This window comes from Ambystoma mexicanum, chromosome 9 (genome assembly GCF_040938575.1).
Source record: "Ambystoma mexicanum isolate Mex_15411 chromosome 9, UKY_AmexF1_1, whole genome shotgun sequence".
NCBI lineage: Eukaryota > Metazoa > Chordata > Amphibia > Caudata > Ambystomatidae > Ambystoma > Ambystoma mexicanum.
This window is the reverse complement of record NC_090931.1, coordinates 879,045,665-879,068,419: the sequence shown is the minus strand read 5'-3', so window position 1 is coordinate 879,068,419 and position 22,755 is coordinate 879,045,665. Positions and strand designations below refer to the sequence as shown.

General features: G+C 48.6%; 1 protein-coding gene across 1 annotated transcript in view; it reads right to left on the bottom strand.

Moving 5' to 3' along the window:
* The window catches only part of IQCA1 (IQ motif containing with AAA domain 1), a 1,010,495-nt gene that overhangs the window by 316,725 nt on the left and 671,015 nt on the right, over positions 1 to 22,755 (bottom strand). Inside the window, exon 9 of the mRNA XM_069615989.1 lies at positions 113 to 188. Within this exon, the coding sequence (XP_069472090.1) occupies positions 113 to 188 (76 nt within the window). The remainder of the gene's footprint in view (positions 1 to 112; positions 189 to 22,755) is intronic.

Here is a 22,755-nt window from a genome sequence, read left to right as displayed (position 1 = left end):
ATGTTTCTGGCATGTCAAAATCTGGCCACTCTACATTTCCAGCATGGCTCCAAGTGCCACTCATTCTGGATTACCCACCTAGTGACAGGACACAGCTGAGGCAAACACTTACCTCGGTATTCCTGGTCCCCTCCAACCATGTCAGGGATGAAGCGACTGGGCGCCATTTTCCAGCCCTCGTCTTCTTCCTGAGGGCAGAGAAAGGCAGATGTCACAATATGAACGGACTCCGTTGGTAAGCATTGACAGTCAAACGTCATGTTCACCTTTGCCCACCCCTCTCACAACACACTGTGTGTGTTCCGAGCAATGTGGCATGGTGGCACTTTAATTAATTCATTTTGGGCAGTAATAGGTCAAATGGAAGAGTTGACTGGGTTGCCCTTCCCTCATGCAACACTCAATAATAGAGCAACTCACCAACTCAACGTCGCAACGGCAAGAACCCTCACAACCCCCTAGGCATTGCTATTTGCTAAAGGATCCGCATAGCTCAGCATGTTTGCAAAGAGTTGCTATACATTTACAGGTCAGTGCACCAAGTGCAGGGAATAAAACTGGACATTGCGCCAAGATGCGGCTGCCATGGTGGAAGATCTCTCTGATGACGATTCCTACTCTGATGGCATGATCAGTTTGGCACGCCGTATGCCCGATGTAGCAAAGCCACCAGGCAGGAAAAGACTGTATTGTGTAGTTGTGGTTAATGAGTTTCCACTGGACCTTCATCGCTGAGTTGATGCCCCTCGAAGCCTTTGGAAACTACCTTCATGTCTACAGCCCTCCCGACCTTTCACCTGGGGCCTATGCTGGACACATGTCCCCGTTTCTGGGATTTCTGGCATTGCTGTTTCTCTTCAAGCGTCGCAGGCCCGGGCCTCTGGGATGCTGCATTCTGATGCCCTGTGGAAGGATGAACGCGGCCCGATGGCACTCAAACCTAACCCCTGCTTAGGGCAGCATTTGAGTTATTTTCCCTCTGCTTTGTGTAAAGGTATCCCCGAAAGCCACGCCCCAGTCTCCAGAAGTGGAGCAGGACGCCTCGAGCACTACCACCATGGGATCAAGCTCAAGCGAGGCGCGGTCCCCAGAAAGCACCAGGCGCGGCTCTCAAAGGACTTTCGGGGTCTGCTCTGCATGCCCCTCAATGATGGCATTATTGAACCCGTGGAGGCCACTGAGTGCCTCAGCCTGGTAGTGCTCATCCGGACAGCAAGTGTTAAAGGTCTGCGCCCCTGCCTCAACCGCAGAAGCTTCCACGCCCCAATGATGTTGCACATGTTTTCTCTCTACAACATTGCTGAGCTGGTGCCCTTGAAGACCAATGCAACATTCTTGCAAAATTATACCCGTGGGGGGGTTGCATACCATGATGTGAAGTTGTACCTGTCCTCCAAGGCACTCCCTGCACGTCGCTATACGGCAGGATGCCGCTTGGCCTCAGAGCCGGCCTCAGGGGAGGGCGGGCAGGGCAACCGCCCGCAGCGCGACTCCCCGCCAGGGAGCCATTAGCCCCCCACCACGCCAGCTCGGGGGAGTCTTTCAAGGGCTCCCCCGAGCTGGCGTAGTGGCAGAAGGTGCAGCAGGTGCCCCTTAGTTATTAAATGCGCCCGCGGCGGCGGAGCACATTTAATAACAATACGGTGCTGAGGCGCCGTATTGACAACCTTCTCCTGGTTAAAAAAAAGTGGCACATCCTGGCCCCGCCCCCTCTCTGCCATGCCCCCTGTTGACCAGGGGCGCGTGGGTGGGGGGGGGGGTTGTGCCAATTTGTCCAGGGTGATGCTGCCCCTAAGGCCGGCCCTGCTTGTCCTCTCCCCTGCGGCTTTAGTTTTTCACCATGTTGCGACTCACACCTCCAGCATGGCATTCCCAACATCCCGTTCTTTCATGGCGCTTCGGAGGATGGCCATGATGCAACCCTTGGCGTTGAAAAGGAGAGCATCCAGTGGAATGAGGACATTTGAAGAAAAGTGCCTGCTCTTAACACATGAAATGAAATAGCCGGGTTGCAAACTCTCTGCTGAAGGAGTTCTTCCCAAAGCGTCTCTCCAATGCCATCAAAGGGGCACTGGCACCCACCTCCATGGAACACCTTTGTTCTTTCCTGGGCCTCGTGTATTATGCAGTGTTTGCTAGCCGTTTCCCCTGCTGCCTGCTGCTTCTGACCTGACCGTCAAGCAGCTTTTCAATTGAGTCAGCAGGCCCTCATGAATGCCCCCTCCCGCAAACCATTCCATCCCAAAGCCCTCGCCGCCATTGCCGTTATTGCCAGTGCCCACGGCCTGAGGGCAGTCCTGATCCAATTTCACAATTCAGTGAACCATGTTGTTTTTAACCCCCGTACCAAATAGGGCCTTTAAAGATACGTGGTTATGAATAAGTATTTAAGAAAATACAAGACACATAGGGGTTTTAAAAGCACGTTTATGTATGGTAAAATGTGTTTGGGTTTAACATGGATTTACCTGACTCTACCATTTTCCCATTTTTGTTTGTTGTAACGTGTAAAAAGAGTCTAAGGTAGACTAAAAATATACGACCAAAAATTGCACACAAAGGTTCTCTGTACTATATGTTCATCCAAAAAGAATTAGGCAGTTCCCTAAAAAACATCAACCTGAAACAAATATATACATATACATACACTGATATACAATTGTGTTGCATGTTGCTGGAAGGATTACACAATAATACTGGCTGGCATCCACCCTGTAGAGTATTTCAGAAGGTGACACCAGGCAGTAAAAATGCACATTGTGAACAGTCAAAGTAAGCAAAATAAAAATAAAAAACAAATACTGAATTGTCAATTTTTCCAAATCATCAAATTGCTAAATCTAGCCTGATCAATGTGCCCTCATTGGTTCAACGTATTCATTGGGCAAGCTTTAGATGTTTGTCCCCATATCTAGCTTTTGGGGACGTAACCGAATAACCAAAGTCTACTAGAAGAGACCTGTAAATTGTAGGTCTTTATAAATGGAGCTCTTGCACGGTCCTCAAAGATAAACCTTGCGTTAGTTACAATCAAACAACTGCAGAAAAATGGGGGCTGATTTTCCTCAGGACTAAGAGAATGTAAGATGTATTAGACTAAGAAAGATGATCTTGTCCACACAGCAGCTCCCAGAGGGTCTGTTGCCAGGCTGTTTCGCGAAGAAATCATGCCAGTTGCAAACAGAAAAGGGACCATACAGCAATCACCACTGTTCTCCTGTGCTACTGTAAGGAAATTAACACGACACTTTTTGCAGCATTAGGTTTTCCCTTTGAACGCTGATTGAATCGGCATCCGTGAAATGATGTACATAACATCTGCTCACGTTCGAGTTAGAAGCCGAGGTTATGCCGTCTCCACTTCCTCTTAGGGGACACAGAGAACCTTGAGACAGAGGGACAATGGACAGGCCTCCCCTGTCTGTGGACAGGGATGGGACTTACCTGAAGAGGACGACCGTTAGAAAACGACAGTTGAAGGATGGAGTGCAAGGAGAAAGACAGAGAAGCAACAGAAAGAAAAGAAGAGCTATGTTCCCTGGGGGGTCGTGGCCTCGAGCGGCGCCCCAGGGCATTTTGAAGGAGTCAAGCCAGGCTGCGTCTGCCAGCTACAGCCGGGTGGAAAGTTAAGCCCCAGGCCGCATGTGCGGTGCAGACTGGGTGAAGAAAAACAGCGTGTGTGCGGGGCAAACCCCGAGCAAGAGTGTGGCCTGGGAGGCAATGGTCGTGGGGGCCAGTCCGGGCTGGCTAAAAGACAGAAAGGTCCTGGGCCATGTCCGTGGTACTGCCCGGGTGAAGCGAAGTAAATGGTCTAGTCCGGCGCCGCGTGGAGAGCGGGGTGCGGCCTGAGGGCGACAGGTCACCCAGGGGCCAGTCTGGGCGGCCCTGAATAGAGAGAAGTCCAGGGCTGTATTGCGTGTGGCAGCCGGGGAGAATGTGTTGGCATGCACATGCTGGTGTCCACCTGCCCCGGGGCACACAGGGTGGGGGTGGTGAAGATGATGGAAGCTCGACCGCACCAGCAGCATGTGCGATACTGCCAGCACCACTGGGGGCCTGTGCAGTGTCGGCTCTCCCTGGGGCCAAACAGGGAGAGTGGAAAGATCTAGGACTTACCTGGAGCCCCGGCCGCATCATATGCTACCGGGCTTCATCGTGCAGTGTGTCGGTTGGGCACGCTGACTCCGCCCACCGGGCGGGCCTTGGTGGAGTCCAAGGCTATTGGAGATGTTTTGACAAATGAATTCCTTTTATATAAAAGTCTGTTAGGGTATACAAAGAATCCCCTGGTGTGCTGTGCCTCATTTAAGATCTGGATCTCAGCATTGTGGCCCATCTCCTTTATTAACAACCATTTTATTTGCCGATTGCCCAGCGCCTCACCTGAGCAGCTGTTCTGGGATTGTGGGGTGGTGCCAGTGTGATCCAGTTCTGGCACAGACTATTTTTAATAATGTGCTCACCCAGGCCAGAGAGAAAAAGGAAAATAGGGGGTACATGTCGCTTTTGCTTCCCATTCCCTCAAGGAGCCTAAAAATCAAGGAGCCTAAAAAGAATCGAGTCAGTTACTGAGCATGAGCTGTTGCCATGTGACTGAGCAACTAAGTATTTCCGCTCGTATGCTTGGGGCTGCTCGCTTCATTTTTGCACAGACAACAAGCCCCTTATCCATGTCCTGGGTCCCAGTGATACATAAATGGTCTCATGTCGCTTGGCACACTTGACTACAAACTCACAAGTATTCAATGGCCAACATCAGTACACTTCAGGTTGGAAGAACTGATAGGCCAATTGACTCTGCAGACACCTCATACCCGATTCTGACTCAGCATCTTGTGATACGCATCAAAATGTGGTGACTTCTGTGAAAGACATGTTCCTGTATTCTAATGGTGTCATGGGCGAAGCTTCCTTGCAAACCAGACGTCAGGTCATTCACCCTGGAGACATTGTACAATGTTGGGCCTCAGAAAAAAAAAAAAGCATGTCCAGTAATGTTCAATCACATTGGAAGGTTAAAAAGGAATTGCCAGAAGAATCTAGCTCAGTGGTTCAAGTAGACAAGCTTGTTCCATCACTCTCTTTCAGGAACACTCTAATCTTCTTGCCCCATCGGGCACAGCTTGGTCTCAGTATGACAAAGCGCATGTTACATGAAAAATACTTTCCCACGATGGACAGAGATGCCAAAGGATGAATTCAAACATGCATCATTTTCAGTGAAGGGGACAAGAGGCTGGTAGTGTACACCCCATCCCTGTCAAACATAGCATTGACAGGAGATGCCTTAGACAAACTCTGCATTGATTTTATTGGGCCCTTAGCGCACACAAGTATGGTCTTAACAGATGATATGCCTACATTGATTGAAATCAATTACTACCTTTGTCACCATCAACTTTTGATATGCTGTTTTTCTGCAGAGAAGTCTTCCCCAGTTGGTTAGTGTTAGACACAAGGTTAAATTCGCCTCCAGAGAGATGACTGTGTTCCTTGCTCCTTGCGTTAGTCAACATGCTAAGTCTCTGCTATATGACCCGAGGAGCAACGACTAAGTAGAGAGGGTGAACATATTCTTGAAGGAAACTCTTCAAAGGGGAAAATGATCTTACAGTGAATGAGCCATTTGTTATCATAGAACGTTGTTTGCCTTTATGCAGAGCAGGGGTGTTGCTAGGTCTGGAAAAGATCTGGGGCTAAGCTCATGTCGGGACTAGCGGGACCCGGGGCTGGCTATACGCTTTTGGCTGTAGCCCCTGAGCTTCTATTCGGGGCTACAACCAAAAGACCCAGGGCTATAGCCCCCTTGGTCCCCCCCTAGCAACGCCTCTGATGCAGGGACTTTCAGCCATTGAAGCCCCAGTGGAAGAAAGGCTCGGAAGCCTTTATTGCATTTCAAGCATGCTTCGGCCCATTAGGATTTCATGATTGGCAAATAGATGAAGGTAAAGCTACAACGCAAGTCCAATGACACCTTTTCCAAAATAAGTGCTCTCTTCCGAAGTCCCAAAGTCTTGGCTAATGGAGTCATGACTGAATAGGGAGACCCGACTTCCTGGTTTTGCCGAGACTGTCCCGGAATTCACACAGAAGAAATGTTGCATTTTACAAATTATGATAATGGTAGTTTGTGATAAATCATTTATAATATGTGTTTATTCCAACAGTAACACATAAACATCCTTCTCCTCAATCCTCTACTGAAGCTTAGTGCCTTGATAGCCACCGTCAAGAGGTAGTCCTACTTTTATGTTAGTTGCCCTGTCCTGGTTTTTTACTTTTTAAATCTGGTCACCCTAGCCAGCTGGAAACACAGTTCCATTACTTTTTGTGTGCACTTCGACCTGTACTACCACCCTCTTCTTCCCTCCCTCTCTTTTTACTTTTAGTGCTCTGACGCATCTTACAGGCGGCATATAGTATATTAGAAAAATACAAATAAATACAGCAATAGATATGCAGGACGTTTTACCGGCTCAATCCGCAGACACTCGGATTGAGCCGATAATGATGGCACGGCAGGCCCGGGTCACAGAGAACAAAGCTGCAGAGCAGGTTATACGCAGTCTATCGGATCCTGCCTTGGACAGCAAACGTCTCCCCACTGGTTCATAATTTAGCCATAATGTACGGCCGCGCTCTGCACTGTAGACAGGTCTCTTGGGCCTGTTGAAAGCATTTGGCAGCTTGGATTTCGCTCTTCTTCTTCCCCATAACATTTAAAGAACTCGGGGCCATCTCCTCGCCGAGCTTCACGAGCCGATTGCCATCCCCAGGGCCTGTTCAACGCCGCGCAATATTGTGTCTGCGTCTGACGCGGCCTTCCCAACTCGGCCTGTCAGGAGTTTTTTTAGTGTTTTTTTTAATGGAAACGGTGCAAATGACGTTCGGTGTTTTACGGGGAGGCGCGCCCCTTCCTCTCTTCACCAGCGGGACCCCTAGTGCTTAGAATAACCTCTTCACAGGCGCTGCGCTGCAGGTGACCGCGGCTCACGAGTGAAGGGTTTTCCAGCGCCTCGGTGCATCCGGCCTGCTCTGGTATTGGTCCAGAAACCCGAAACCTCCATCTCCTGTGTGTGTCTTTCCTGGTTCCGGCGGTTTCTAGGCAGGGCACATATCCGTCCACCAAGACAGGGTGGGTAGTTTGGCCCTCTATATTCCTGCAGACCGCTAGGCCCCGAAGGGCGAGGGACAGATACTGAAATGGCGCCCGTTTCAGTAGTGATGAAGTCGCCTACATACGGGGAAGTGGGCGGATGTCCAAGCAGGCCAGTGCATCTGAAACAGAAACAGGACTCAAGTAGAATTGCTCCCAGGTGGGGCCAATGGTACCAAGTTACACATGCAATCAATGTGTAATCCCGGGTTACATTCCAAGGACAGTCAATGAATAATCTGGTGTCAAATGACATCCTCAAAGAATGATGGAAATGATACCGAGTCACATGTGCAATCAATGATGACTCTGTCGCCGAGTCACATGTGCAATCGATAAAATGATACCTAGTTACTTACATGTGCAATCAATTAGGTGCATCTATTAAATTACAAGCCGCACTAATGAGCATGCTAGCAGTAGTGCCAAGCGGCACATGCAACCAATGTAGAATCTGGGGCCCAATTCACAAAGAATCAGGCAAGAAAAGAAACGTAGAGGATTAGCTTCTTTTTTTTTAGCATGTTTGATTCTAGGAAATGAGCTGGCCCCCTTCTTCACAGGGGATTTGCGCCAGTTCAGATGATGTGTTGGCCTGCCCCTTCACATGCAATATTAATGCTGGACATGCAGCACCCTCATGGATGTTGGGAGAGCATTTCATTATGAAGGGGAGGTAATGGACTGTCATCAGGGCGTGTTTCCAAGAAGCATTTTTCGGCAGCATTCAATACTATAATCAGGGAATGTCTCTGGATAAAATCTAGGGATTTGGGAATCCCGCCGGGTTTACTTTCAATGATCATTAAGCCCCAAGGCAACACAAGGATACGCGTTAGACTTGGTGGCACGGGTCGCACGACACATTGGATTCCCACTTCCCGTGGGCTTAAGCAAGGGTGTATTCTTACCCTCACATTATTTAATTTGTATCTTGTTGATTTGCAAAAAGCCTTGATGTAAAGGGCGTCTGTGGAACCATCAGCGTGTCCTGTTTAGCGTACGCCAATGATATAGTGCTTGTGGACTACACGCAGAAGGGCTTATAAAATAAATTGAATGCTTTGGGTAGATATGCCTCCACTAATGGCCTATAGATTTATGTGGGAAAGACGAAAATGATTACATTTGCACAGAGTGCTCCGATAAGGGATAATAATTACAGAAGGATGCTTAATGGGCGTACTGTCGAGGAAGTAATTAGATACAAATATTTTGGGATTATTGTGGATTCCCACTTCCAGAGGGATTAAGCAAGATTGTATTCTTGCCCTCACATTATTTAATTTGTATCTTGTTGATTTGCAAAAAGCCTTGGATGTAAAGAGTGTGTACTCCATCAGGTACAGAACCATCAGCGCGTCCTGTTTAGCGTACGCCAATGATATAGTGCTTGTGGACTACACGCAGAAGGGTTTATAAAATAAATTGAATGCTTTGGGTAGATATGCCTCCACTAATGGCCTATAGATTTATGTGGGAAAGACGAAAATGATTACATTTGCAGAGAGTGCTCGGGTAAGGGATAATAATTACAGAAGGATGCTTAATGGTAGTAATGTCGAGGAAATAATTAGATACAAATATCTTGGGATTATTGTGGATTCCCACTTCCCGAGGGATTAAGCAAGGTTGTATTCTTGCCCTCACATTATTTAATTTGTATCTGGTTGATTTGCAAAAAGACTTGGATGTATGGATGTAAAGAGTGTGTACTCCATCAGGTACAGAACCATCAGCGCATCCTGTTTAGCGTACGCCGATGATACAGTGCTTGTGGACTACACGCAGAAGGGCTTATAAAATAAATTGAATGCTTTGGGTAGTTATGCCTCCATTAATGGCCTACAGATTTATGTAGGAAAGACGAAAATGATTACATTTGCACAGAGTGCTCGGGTAAGGGATAATAATTACAGATGGAGGCTTAATAATGTGGAGGAAGTAATTAGATACAAATATCTGGGGATTATTGTGGATGCACACTTACGATGAGTAAATACGCGGCAACCATGGGGACCGTACTATTGTTACCATACTTGGTATTTACCTGGCCAATATTAGGCCCCTACTGTTGTATGATGTAGAAGTATGGGCATTACATTTGTTAAACGGCTTGTATCCTTAGAAGGGTGTGTGATAAAAGACTGTTGCAATTGTCAACATGTTTACCTATTGAATTTGTGTATCTTGAGTGTGAATTGCTGAGCATTGATATGCAGATATTTATCAAATTGTCATTATTAGCTAAGCCAATATTTGATTTGAACACTGAAGCTCTATTACACATGGTATATGTGCCTTATACAAATGGGGATATGCCTTTGCGTAATAGCTGAATTGAATTGATGCATAAGAATTCCACACATTGGATGCCTGTTGCTGAGATTGAGATGCCCTCTATGTTGTATGAGATGGTTAAACACCAACTAAAAAAGTATTGAGAGCCATCAACAGAGAGCAGCTATTGGAGAACTTGGCGGTCAAGAAAAATAGAAATGAATATGTAGCTTATTGGTCAGCATGTACTGATCTGCCAGGGTATTTACGTGCATATCAGGAGATTGGTATTGTGCGGCATTATATGAAGATCAAATTCAATGCCATGGCCACTTATGAAATTATTGGGGCCCAAGCTAGATTACCTCAACATGAACGGTTCTGTAGGCTTTGTGGAAGCACTGTAATAGGAACGACCAAGCATTTGCTTACAGAATGTCAGAGCCTGGAGCTGTGCCGGGAACATTATTTTAATAAATACAAGAATCATTTTCATGCAATTAATATTGTGGATGTATGGAATGGTTTTATGAGTGGGGATGATTTTAAACCTATGCATTATGATGAGAAATGTTATTGTACATTATTTGAGATTTTACATGAACTGACAGAATGAAGTGAGATGTGTGTGTGTGGTAATATCTGTTATTAACCCTTTTATAAATGCATTGATATTTGTTGTTGGTGATTATTGAATGGAGAACATGTGTAATATTTGCATAACGTCATTATTTGACTATATGTACAATAAAAATAAAAATAAAATTTCAAAAAGTACTTCTATTAGTGTTTGGCAGAAATCAATACAAGAGGGGCAGCAGCAGCTCATAGGCGGTTGTCAGACTTTAAGAACATGCATGGAAATATCAGGACTGGCTCTCTTCAACATTGCACATGCCTCGCTGCCTGTTTCAAACAGTTGTAGGCAAATGCTTCACTTTTTCATACATTTCATTAATTAAAAACATCATATGCAGTAATAACTAAATGGAAAGCACTACAAATACCCACCTCTGTAGAAAGAACACAGAATATACAAGATAACAAGATCCATCACTCTGATCAATGAGACAGGAGGAGAAAAGGGCCATATAAACCACAGTGTTAAAAAGGATAAGTACTTGAGTTACACAAATCGATAAATGTAACCTAGCCAGACTCTGGGGCACAAAAATGGACCAAGGGGGCAATTATCAGGCAACAACACCTTTGCAGTGTCTTGGAAGTTGAACCACAGCAGACCTCAGTTATGGTTGGCGTTTCGATTTGATTTGAAATGCACCAGTCGCGGTAGTCCAGCAGCAAGAAGATGCCGAGGCAGGGTTGAATTCAAGGATGTTACAGTTTGAAGCTTTACTCAAGTAACGCGGATTGTGAAGGTCACCAGGTTCAGTTTGGGTATCGAGGTTTGACAGCAGTCGATCTGGTGATGGGATGTGCAGACAAGTTGTTTTGATGCAGAGGCTCGAAGGATGCAGTTTCAAGAGATCCCCAGTGCCAGTTCGATCATCAACTTGAGTGATTCCAGTGCAGTGATGTTTCTTTGTTCGGGCCGAGGCAACAATGGACTTAAGCTGGGGTAGTGCAGTGGCAAACTCACTTGAATGGGAAAACTGCTGTTCGAAGTTTGGTGAGAACCAACGGCAGCTTCAGAATGGTCTAGAGCGAGCTTGAACCATGGCTTGCAGCGGTTCAATAGCGAAAGAGCAGGAATCCTGGTTGGCTTGGCTCTCAGGATATGTGAATACAACTCCACTGTATCCGACAGGAGGGGACTGGCCTGAAGGGAAATCTTCCTAGGAGGCCTCTGCACCCTGGGCCTCTTTTGTGTGATAACCTATTTTATTTCCAAATTCTCTCATAGGTAAAGGGTTGTGCTTGCTGAAAATTTGTAATTTGGGGCCACTTTGAAAATTCTTTCAGGGCATCTTTTGGTTCCCAGTTCACCCACGGTCTCAGGGAAAAGATCATTCCTTTTTTCTGGCTCCCAAACTTCGAGCAGGCTGGCACACACCCTCAGGGGCCATTCAGCATGGTGAGGGCATAGGCAGCAGTGTGGCTGTCAGAGATGCAGGTCTTGTTCCAGCAGCAATGCACTCCCAATGGTCCCTGGAAATGGTTAGGGGACAGAGCTTGCCTCTGCCTTGGAACACCTACATTCACCTCACAACTGGGGGACTTTGTAAAGGACTGCGCTCCCAACAGGGTCCAACAAAATATTCTTGAAGGTTTTAAGTCCAGAGATGGTTAAAAGAAAGAGTGGCAGACCCTTTTTTCAAAGACAAAAGTCTATAGGTGATTGGTCAAAAGCAAGCCTGCTTTATGGATCCAATCCCTGTCCCATATCAGAAGGCAAAGTGAGCTCTGCCTTATGACATCACACTCAAAGTGCCTTGAGGGGCTAGCAAGGTAAGAAAGAGGCAGCATTAACCAATATGGTGGAGCCTTCTTTCACCTGTCATGTGCTCCCTCAGTCTAAACCTATCCTACTCCCTTCCATTCGCAGTAGAACCAAAGGCCCCTTTGCATGCAGCCCCCTGGTGTGCAGCTACTTCATATTTGAACGGGTCTGCCCTTTTTGATTCCTGTTCCCAGTGCAGCTTCCTGTGGAGTGGCTGTCTCTATCGGGAGGGGTTTGCCTGCTCTCACAAAGGAATAGAGAGAGGCAACCCACCACTCTACAATATTGCTACCAGCAGCAAGGATAGCCTGGATTGGGGGAATACACATAGCCCTTCCACAACTAAACTGGGCTCATCGGGCTGACACGTGTGACATCAATTTGATGAGGCTGGGATAATTATGAGAAATGCTGGCCACCATATGCTAAACTAAGGTCTGGGTTATATTTACAGTTTAATCTCCTGCCAGGACAGCATTCTCGTAGGTATGTTGTTTTTGAAACAAGGGTGCACATCTTAAATGTAGGCCCTGCATTATGGGCACATCGGCAGTCACTGCAGCAGTCAATAAGGCAAATGTGACCCCTGAACCTGCTCTGTGCCACTGGAGAGCAGGTACTATAGCCAATGTTACTGATGCAGCTGGTCACAGGTCTACAGTAGGCATTTAATTATTTATTTTTCATTTCTTCCAACGTGCCAAATGCCATAGGCCTCAAGGTGCACAAAATGTTGCTGCATTCAGCAGGCAGAAGGAGAGCAGGTTGTGTTTTGCTTTGTGGAACTAGTTTTACGGTTGAGACACTCCTACATTTGGCATAGAGCTTTCCGAAAGAGGGACCTGGTTAGGATGGAATTTCCTGCATCGGTTTATTAGTTAATACAAATAAAAAAATCCCTCACAAGGGTGTTGTTGGTGATGCTCGTGGGGTAAGAGGATGGCTAGGGTTACAGGAAGCGGGGGAGCTGTGAGGTAATGCTGCAAGGGGTATGTGGGTGCTAAAGGCCACCCATACAGCAGGACAGATGTGGCTAGTGGGAGGCACTTTAAATGTTGCTGCATGGAGCAGGCAGGAGAGCAGGCTGTGCTTTGCTTTGTTGAACTAGTTTTATGATTGAGACATTCCTACAGTCGGTAGTGGTTGTCATTGGTTCCCCGGTCTTTGAAAAGCAGAGTGAGAGGATCAGGGACATTTTGAGGGCCTGAGCTCATGGGGAAAGAAAGGGGGATTTAAAGAGTCCATGTCCAAAGGAGGACAAGTAGGTGAATCAAGGAGTGCTTGAAGAGAGATGAGTCTGCTTGGATATGACTCATGCCTCACCTCCGTGTCATTTCACAGAAGAAAGTGGGAGTGACCTGCCAATGCCTTGTCGTAACACAGGCACTTTCTGGGAGAGACAGTGCAAAATGACCGGCGCACTCTCGGCTTGATTTGTACAGAGGCCGCGTTAATGCAAGGCAAGTAAGATTTCACGCTATATGATGGCACGAATGGCAGACAAGTATCTCGCCTTCCGAGACCCCATTTCCCCCCCAATACCTAAACAATCTCATCCCTTCCTCAGTGGATGCTCTGCCCAATCCACAAAGTATGCCCGGGTATTCCTTGGAGTTTGCAACCTCAAGATCTCTAGTCAAGTCATACTAAGGACCACCCATCCACCCACTCTCTGGCTAGATGTGCCTCTCGCATCCTCGGCCCCTCCCCCACCCTCTTCAACAGCTTAACAAAGTATAACTACTCAACAATTTGCAAGCTCCTAATTGCTATCAGGGAACGTCTCTAGGCCTTTCAACTTTTACAGCTGAAATCGACCTCTAGCGGAAGTGTTATCACAAAGCAAAGTCCTTCTTTAATTCAGCACAATAAATGTGCGCCTTGGGGTGTGCACGTTACAGGCTGCCTTTGCTGTCCCCTACATGGGGCCTCTTGCAGTATCCAGTAGCGTTGTTATCACCTCATTGACTTTATAGTCTGGTTTCATCTACATTCGCATCGTTGAGAGAAAGAGAGAGAGCTAAACAGCTGTTATTACCCCCTCCTCCTTGCATTCCTTATTCCCTTCATTATAATCTATGCACCCACAAGCGCCCCGGAATGATTTTCTAGCTGTATGGAAGGGGACCTCCAACCATCATTTTGAAATGGGCCCCCACGATCCCTGACACATCTCCGGCCGGCCATGATTGCTATCACTTCCTGTGCACTTGCTTTGCAAAAAGCACCCAAATCTAAACAGTGAAAACCCCAACTCCTTCCTGAACCGATCATGCTTAAAATTCAGGAATGTAAGCCTATAGGTCAGTTGCATAACACTTAACAACACCGTTATGTCACACCAAAAGGTTGTAGGGGAAGTGGAGAGGGCATAAGTGAATGAAGAATTAGGAAATGAATTCTTCTCACAACTCCTACATGTCCCCTTGCATGCGGCAGTTGAGGAGGGCACGGACAGTGTGGTAGTGACTCCCTAGGAATCCCCCAGTGCTTTAAATGGGCCAGCTCTAACCTATGATGGTCGAATTGAGGGCCAGAACTTCTCCAAGCTTGTGGAGAGTACTGTTACTCAATAAAGTTACCAACTGTCCCATATTTTCTAGTCACACACACATCAGCAGTCTGAAGCCTTCCCAGCTCTGCTTCACACGTGTACATGTGAAAGGCCAAAGTGCAGGGAAGCAGGGGCGTTGCTGGGGGGGAGAGGGGGGCTATAGCCCCTGATCTTTTGGTTGTAGCCCCGGATAGAATCTCAGGAGCTACAGCCAAAAGACTAGCTAGCCCCTAGTCCCAACAGTTCCGACATCAGCGTAGCCCCGGGTCTTTTCCAGACCTAGCAACTCCCCTGCAGGGAAGTATAGCTGCTACCCCACAAGGTTTCGCTTAGCAAGTTTAAAGGTTGATGGCACAGGCAGAGGGGTATCTGGGGAAGGGCTATTGTCATGGGGGTGTTAATACATGGGAGGGGAGCATAACTATGCATGCTGTGTGAAACAAAAACTGTAGCAGATGAAAGTACATTGTGCTGCATTTTCTTTCAATGTGAAAACAGCTTTAAAAACTCACACTTGTGTATGCTTTTACTGTGATCCTTTAGTCAGGATGGATACAATAAAGGTAGAATCCTATTTTTGCAGGACATGTTTCTAGAACAGTTTATATACTGTCGTGTTAGTATCTTGTGTAATTTGTGTTCTTTTAAAAACACTGCTAGAAAACTATTATTTAATCTTTTCAAACCCAAACCTTAACAAATACTAGAATATCAGAACTCTGCTGTATTGGTGTTTCATGTATTTTCGTCTCTGCCCTTGTGAGCGCTCTGAGATCTGTGGGGGAACAGCGCTGTACAAAAATAAATACAGATAGATAGAGAGAGAGATAGATTAACTACATATGGCAAATTACGTGGCCAAGTGCTTACATCGCCAACTGGGCCCAAATTCTGGTATAACCACTTACATTAACTGTGTGATCCTGGGCAAATCAGTTAATCTCACGGTGTCTTAACTGTAACAATTGGGAGTCCTGAGAACAAATCCTCTGTAATACTGGGGCAGATTTAGGGGTCATTTTCTAATCCCCCAGGGCAGTACACGAGGAGTAAAACCATGTGTAAAGGATTTACGCATGATTTTTGACCTCATTTGCCACTTCAGAGTATTTTAAAGGTTTTGACTGACTCGGGTGGAGTCCCAGAATGAAACCCATGTGCCCATCACCCCATCAGCTACACCTTTTTAAAATGAATACATATCCATTAGCACATGGTTTCTGATGATGTCAGACATGCATTAGATTCCTATGGAATATGCCAGCTTTTAACAACTGGTAAAAGCGGGTGGATTCCATAGGAATTAATGTATTTGTCTCCTGCCATGCATATGCATGTCAGATGCATTTACGTTGCAGTAGGAAGTGCAAAGAATGCACGGAGACACACGTCCGCTTGCATTTCCATGCAGCGATTGCGCTTAGTTCTGAATCGCATGTGAGGTCTTCTAACACCCAAATGTTAGGAAGAGTTGCCCTCTCTGTAATTAGCAGCACAAAGAACATGACCCCCTTCCAACCAAAGAGGACACATGGTATAGTGCCATGAGTAAACTCTGCAGCACAACTTTCTATTCATCAGGTTTGAAGCTAAATTACATATTTAAAAGTCTGCTCATTAGGATGATCAGGGTTGAGGCGAAGTCATACACCCATCTGCTCATTGTTTCATTTAAACAGCCAGCCTGTGTCCCTTAGCAGGTTTCAATGGGGGATTGTGAGAATTTATCTCGAACCTTTCTCTTTCAGCACCCTAGTTTTTCCACAGATCTTAGTTATCCATATAGTACTACTTGTCTTTCTGACCCTTCTTTCCTAAAAAGTCTGCCAACTTTTATACTAAAACAGGCCAACATCAGTCTGTGATTTATGGATGTCTTTGAGATATGACTGCATTAGGCTGACAGAATGAAATGACAAGAGAATGCCTTAAGAGTACCCCATTATACTGAGCTTTTGGTTGGAATCACTGATTGTAATGTTTCAGTGTGTTAGGGTTCCAAGACCTAAGCTCAGAAAAATAGTGACTTACACAGTTTGAAATTGAGGCAAATAGAAAGAGACACAAATATATAGTAAAACACAAAGCACATGACACACATAGGAAGTGAGATGAATAGAGAATGAACAGAGAGATAGGGGACATGTAATAGAAATGGGCGGGGAAGGCTCAGCATAATAGCATGTTTTGGACCTACTGGCTCTGAGCCCCGGCCCACTTAAAGCATAGACTGGTGAGTACCTGCACTTCTTTTTTCCATTTAAACAATGGGATCGCTTCAAGTCCTGGTGTGCACCAAACCCTGATACCTTACTGGTGCAGGCTTACTCAGTACCTTTTCGCAATCTCCAGTGCAGGTGTGGTGATATGCTGCTGCCCTGGGGTTTGCAAAATGCAGTGTGAAGTGCAGTGCCTGCTCAAATCCACAGCCTTGGTTGCCACAGTCACTGTTTTGATTTAGTCCTGAAATTTCAGGTATAGAAATGTGAGACCGCTCAGGAGACTGGGCCCGGTAGTAGGACACCACTTCCTGTATCAAGACAATGGCAGGAAGGAGGGCGTGGCCTGGAGCTCATGGCGAGTGGAAGCTGAGTCGCCGTGCTCCGGCCGAGGCGCCGTTTCCAGATCCTTTTGCCTACTTAAAATCGCACCTGAGATAGAAAGAATCGGTTCCGAGGGGAGGGGAACCGACCCCGGATACGCTGCAGAGGTCTTCCCCTGGATCCGGGCCCCCGAGCCCACGGATTCGTCCCGATAACGGTCCCCCCCCTTGGCGGGACCCAAGATGGCGGCCATCTTACGAAACTAATGTCGCAGGAGAACGCCGGCCGCTCTTGCAGCCAAACCGACCTATCAACTTCTGCTGCGACTGCATCGGGGGTGAGGAGCCTCTACCTCTATCCGGCCCTGCTGAGTTGAACCAACCAGAGCCCCCGGCCGGGGAAACCAAACTGGGGCTCAGACCCACACCACCGAGCACGGCCCCGGCCGTCGACAACAGACGACGGTGGCGGTGGGGAGAGCGCCGGGCATGAGCGCGAACGACCTGATAAATATCCCACTGTACACCCTCTTGAAAACTTGAGCCTGGACCACCCTGCTTCCGACAAATAACCCCGGCGCCTGTCTCCACACGATTGAGTGGCGCCAATATGGCGTCCAGGAACAAGACAAAGGCAAGCACCATGGACACCTACATGTCCGCTAAAGCGAAGACTCCTCCGCAGCCAAGCGCTTCCACTCCTGAACCCCCCCGAGCGCAACCAACAGGTTCCCCAGAAAACCAAGCACAAGTACTGGAGGCGATTGAATCATTGCGTGCGTTCATAGACATGAGAATTGGGGAGTTCAAATCTGAGCTGCAGCTTGTGCGCCAGGACGCCCGCAACTTGACGGAAAGGGTGACCTCCGCCGAATCCACCATTAAAGAGACGTCGGGAGACACAACGGAGCTGAAGGCCAAGGTGACGGACCTAGAACGGAAGGTACTCACACTTGAAGCCAGGGCCGAAGAGGCCGAGGGCCGAGCCAGACGCGCCAACATCCGAATACTGGGGGTACCGGAGGGAAGCGAGGGCCCGAATCCGACGGCCTATGTGGAATCCCTGATACAACAGGAGGTGGGCGCAGGAAAGCTGACGCAGGGATTCTCGATTGAAAGGGCGCACAGATCGCTGCAGAAGAAACCCCCGCCGGGCTCGCGCCCCCGCCCTATAATTGCCAAAGTTCTGAACTTCCGAGATAGGGAGATTATCCTCCGACACTCCAGAGAGGAGGGCCCTATCGAACGCAACGACTCTAAGATCACGATCTACCCTGATTACACCCCGAAAGTTCAACGGGAGAGGAACTCATTCGTGCCGATCAAGGCTCGGCTCAGACAACTAGACCTAAAATATATGTTGCTCTACCCCTCCAGACTAAAAGTGATCCACAAGGGCAGGGCGATCTTCTTGGAATCCCCGGCAGCGGCGACCATGTGGCTAGAGGACAACAATCTAGCAGCGGACAATGACTCTCAACTTTCCGCGAATTGATGACCCCCTCGCCCGATGCGAAGATGTCATCCCTCATATACTCAACTCGGACGTTAGGCACACGATCTAAGAAGAAGGTAACATCACCCAATAGTTCGCAAAGATGAAACGGCCCTCGCTCGGCCCCCGCCAGGCACAGGGCCCCACCCCCCACGAACAGAATAGGTCAGGCCAGTTGCCTGCCCGACCTTCCTCGTGCCCGATACCCGGATGGGTCCAGACGGTACGAGAGCGCCTGAGCACCCGCAAGACTCTGTCGTTGCTGGGCGCACCAGTTTTAGTTTTGTTATTTGTTTTTGTTCACACCACAGCCCTCAGACTACTAATGAAGCAGAAAAATGGGACCGGAGGCTCTTGGGGGCGGCGGACGGGACGTCGCCAGACCCTGAGGGGGATAATGTACCGCCCGGAGGCGGGGGAGGCGTGGAAGACGAGGCTGAAACAATAATTCCATGGCATCCCAAATCAAGGTGATGACGTGGAATGTGAGGGGCATGGGCACGTACATGAGAAGGAATCGGATCCACTCCTATCTGCGTAGGAAAAAGATATCAATAGCAATGCTCCAAGAAACCCACCTCACGGACGAAGCAACGGCCAAACTCTCCGATAAGTGGGGAGGTACTGGGAAAGGGGCGCCTTATTCCAAATTCGCCAGAGGAGTGTTCACGTGGGTGAGCCCAACTGTCCCCTTCCACCTGTTGGGCCACAAAGCCGATAAGGAGGGCAGATATCTAATATTATGGGGCACCATCGATTCCATACCGGTGTGCCTGGTGAACTCATATTTCCCGCAACAAGGAATACCCTCACACCTCGCAATGCTCACTGCCAAAATCATTCCCAGGAGAGAGAGCGCTTTCATATGGGGCGGCGACTTCAATTCCGTCAGGAACGGCGCTCTGGACAGGTCGGTCCCCCCCCGTTCCCTGAACAACCTCGCGTCTAACGCGCTGAACACGGCAATAGAACAGCTCGACCTGGTGGATATCTGGAGGGAACAACATCGCAACGAGAGGAGCTACTCCTATTACTCGGCCCCCCACAAGGTCCACACGAGAATAGACTATCTGTTCATTGATCGTGCGCTGGCTCAGCAGGTGGACGACACACTTTACCTAGGTAGAACCATATCTGATCACTCACCGCTGATCATGCAATGGACCCCTAGAGGACCCAGGCCACCAATCCCGCTATGGAGAATGCCACCCGCAGCACTCACGGACCACGCGTTCAGGGAGGAACTGGGTACCAAACTTGAAGATTATCTCGACATTAATACAGGTTCAGTATCACGCTGGAGCACACTCTGGGAGGCCATGAAAGTTGTCACAAGAGGCGAAGTTATATCAGGTGCCGGAGGTATTCGTAAGCAACTGAGACTGAAACTGGAGAAACTGGAAGACAGGATCACCCACCTCGAATCCGAACTCAATAATGCGCCCGATGCCGAAACAGAGTTGAAGGACATCCGGGAGGAGTGCCTATTGGCATGGAACAGACTGTCCAAATTCGACTACGCGACCTACATAGCCAGAACTCACAAAGAAGCGGATAAGCCTGGTAGAATGCTTGCCTGGCTGTGTGGGCGCGAGTTTCCAAGACACCTCCCAACCGAAATAACGGATGAAAGGGGGACGACTCACCGGACGCAACGAGATATCAACTCAGCTTTTGCGGCCTTCTACTCCAGGTTGTACGCCCATGACGCCAAAATACCAGTGGACGACATCAGGACCACACTGGCCGAGATTGAGCTCCCAAGTCTGACGGAGGCCCAGAGAGAATCATTGGATGCAGAGATCACCGCTGAGGACGTGACATATGCGATCCAGTCGCTGACCACTTGTAAAACCCCCGGGAGCGATGGACTCCCGCCCGAATTCTACAAAGCCTACGCAGCGACCCTTGCCCCGACACTCCACAGGGTCTATATGGAGGCATTTGAAACTGGGACCTTACCTGACTCCATGAAAGAGACAATTATTATCCCTATACTCAAACCTAACAAACCCGCCAACAACTGCGAATCATACCGCCCGATTGCCATGCTGAACTACGACTGTAAAATTCTGACCACAATTTTAGCTAAAAGGCTGGCGAAGGTGATTGGAACCTTGATCCATGAAGACCAGAATGGTTTTGTGCCAGGTCGCAACACCACTGCGAACCTGAGGAGGCTCCAACATATCATGGCGGAGACCCACGACCGAGATGAAGACCTCGCTGTACTCTCTCTGGATGCCATAAAAGCTTTTGATTCCATCTATTGGGAGTGGTTGATTGAAGTACTAAAGGAATTCGGCTTTGGAGCGAGCTTCGTGAGGTGGATCGAGGTACTGTACAACACCCCGACAGCGAGGGTGAAGACTGGAACGACAATGTCCGGGGCCTGGCCGATACAGCGCGGCACCCGACAAGGATGCCCACTATCCCCAATGTTATATATACTGGGCCTGGAGCCAGTGGCTGCCTACTTCAGGGCACAACATTTTGACGCGGGCATCGGGCTGGGCAGGGACTATGCCATAATATCCATGTATGCGGACGATGTCCTCCTGTACTTGAATAACCCCCGGCTCAACGCACACGTCGCGCTCGATATCCTCGACAACTACTCCCGATACTCCGGAATAACATTCAGCAAACTGAAGTCTTGTGCGTTCCCGCTGGCGAGACTTAGGGGCCTGGCTGAGTCAGACCTCCCAGAAGTCGGGATACGATGGCAACTAGAGCACTTTAAATACCTGGGAATTGACGTGTGCCATACCCCAGCTCTCACACATGACCATAACACGGAAAAAGCTGTTAGGACCCTTCGCAAATCCATGAACTTTTGGTCGAAGCTACCACTGGCGGTAATGGGCAGAGCCGCAATAGTCAAAATGATAATTCTCCCCCGCCTCTTGTACCACTTCACGAACGTATGCTTCTACATCAGGCCGCCTTTCTTCAAAAAACTGGACTCTCTCATCAAGGACTTCATATGGGGGTCCTCCAGACACAAGATCTCCCTCCCCACACTCACGCTCCCGCACAAAGAAGGTGGGATACAACTACCGGATTTGCAAAGGTACTATCTGGCCGCACAGCTCAGTCACACAACGAAATGGCTTTCTGATGAACTTTCGTCGGAAACGAAGCTCCTCCGTAACCAGACTTCCAAGCTGTTCCCCAAGGAGATGCTTTGGAACCCGATGAAACAAGCTTCAGGAGTCCCCATGGGCCGGCAGGTGTGGGCCAGAACCGGCTTTCTCCGACACCTGGAGCACCCCTACAATCCCAGTGCCCCCATCCTGGCTGACGTGTGCAAGACCCACGCAGACTTAGCGACAGCGAGACAATGGGAGAGAGCTGGAATCTACACATGGGGAGATCTGTTCGAAGACGGCACGTTCAGAGAACTCGAATCCTTACAAGCCAACGAAGGCATTTCAAACGCCCAGTTCTTGTGGTACCACCGCCTCAAGCGGACGGCAAAGGCACAATGGCCCGTCTGGCCAGAGGAACCCCCACCGGACCCCCTTCTTCAGGAGATGTATGACCTAGCAGATGGCTGGAGACCGGTCTCCCGCTTATACGCCAAGCTGAACGACAGACCCAATCCAAAAAGCGCGCCCCTGAGACAAAAATGGGAATCCGACCTGGGGGTCCCACTCACCGACGGCGAATGGGAGCGAATACTTCTGTACCCCAAGGAGGTGTCGAGGAATGCCAGATTTAAACAAGTCCAGTTAAATGTCCTATACCGGACATACATGACTCCGCTAAGAGTTGCCACCTTCAACAATCGTGCACTCCCGCACTGCCCCTGGTGCGGTAACGACAAGGCGGACTTGATCCATATGCTTTGGACCTGCACCAAAACTGCGCACTTCTGGTCCATGGTGGAACGTACTTGCACTGAGGCGGGGCTCACAAGATACGAGTGGAACCCAAAGGAATGCCTGCTGGGAGCCCATCCCAGACTCAGCAAACACAAGCATCAGGTCAAATTAATGGACCTTGCTTGCATCCTTGCGAAGAGGTCCGTGGCGATGGCATGGAAATCCCCAAGGGGCCCTAGACACGGACGTTGGCTCAAAGACCTGGAAAGGTGGACGGAGGCGGAGACTAGGGCCTGGCAGGATGGTATCCGCTCGAACGATGACGACTCCAATGAAGCTCTGGACTCATGGAAGGCCCTGGTGCGTGACATTCAATTTGCCTCCGACCACAAACCCCCCTGAATTTTCGCTCCTAACAGAACACCGCCTGTGACTGGTTTCCAAGAATGGCCAACACCATACCCAGCCCCCCACGACCACGGATTTGCTGCACACCGACC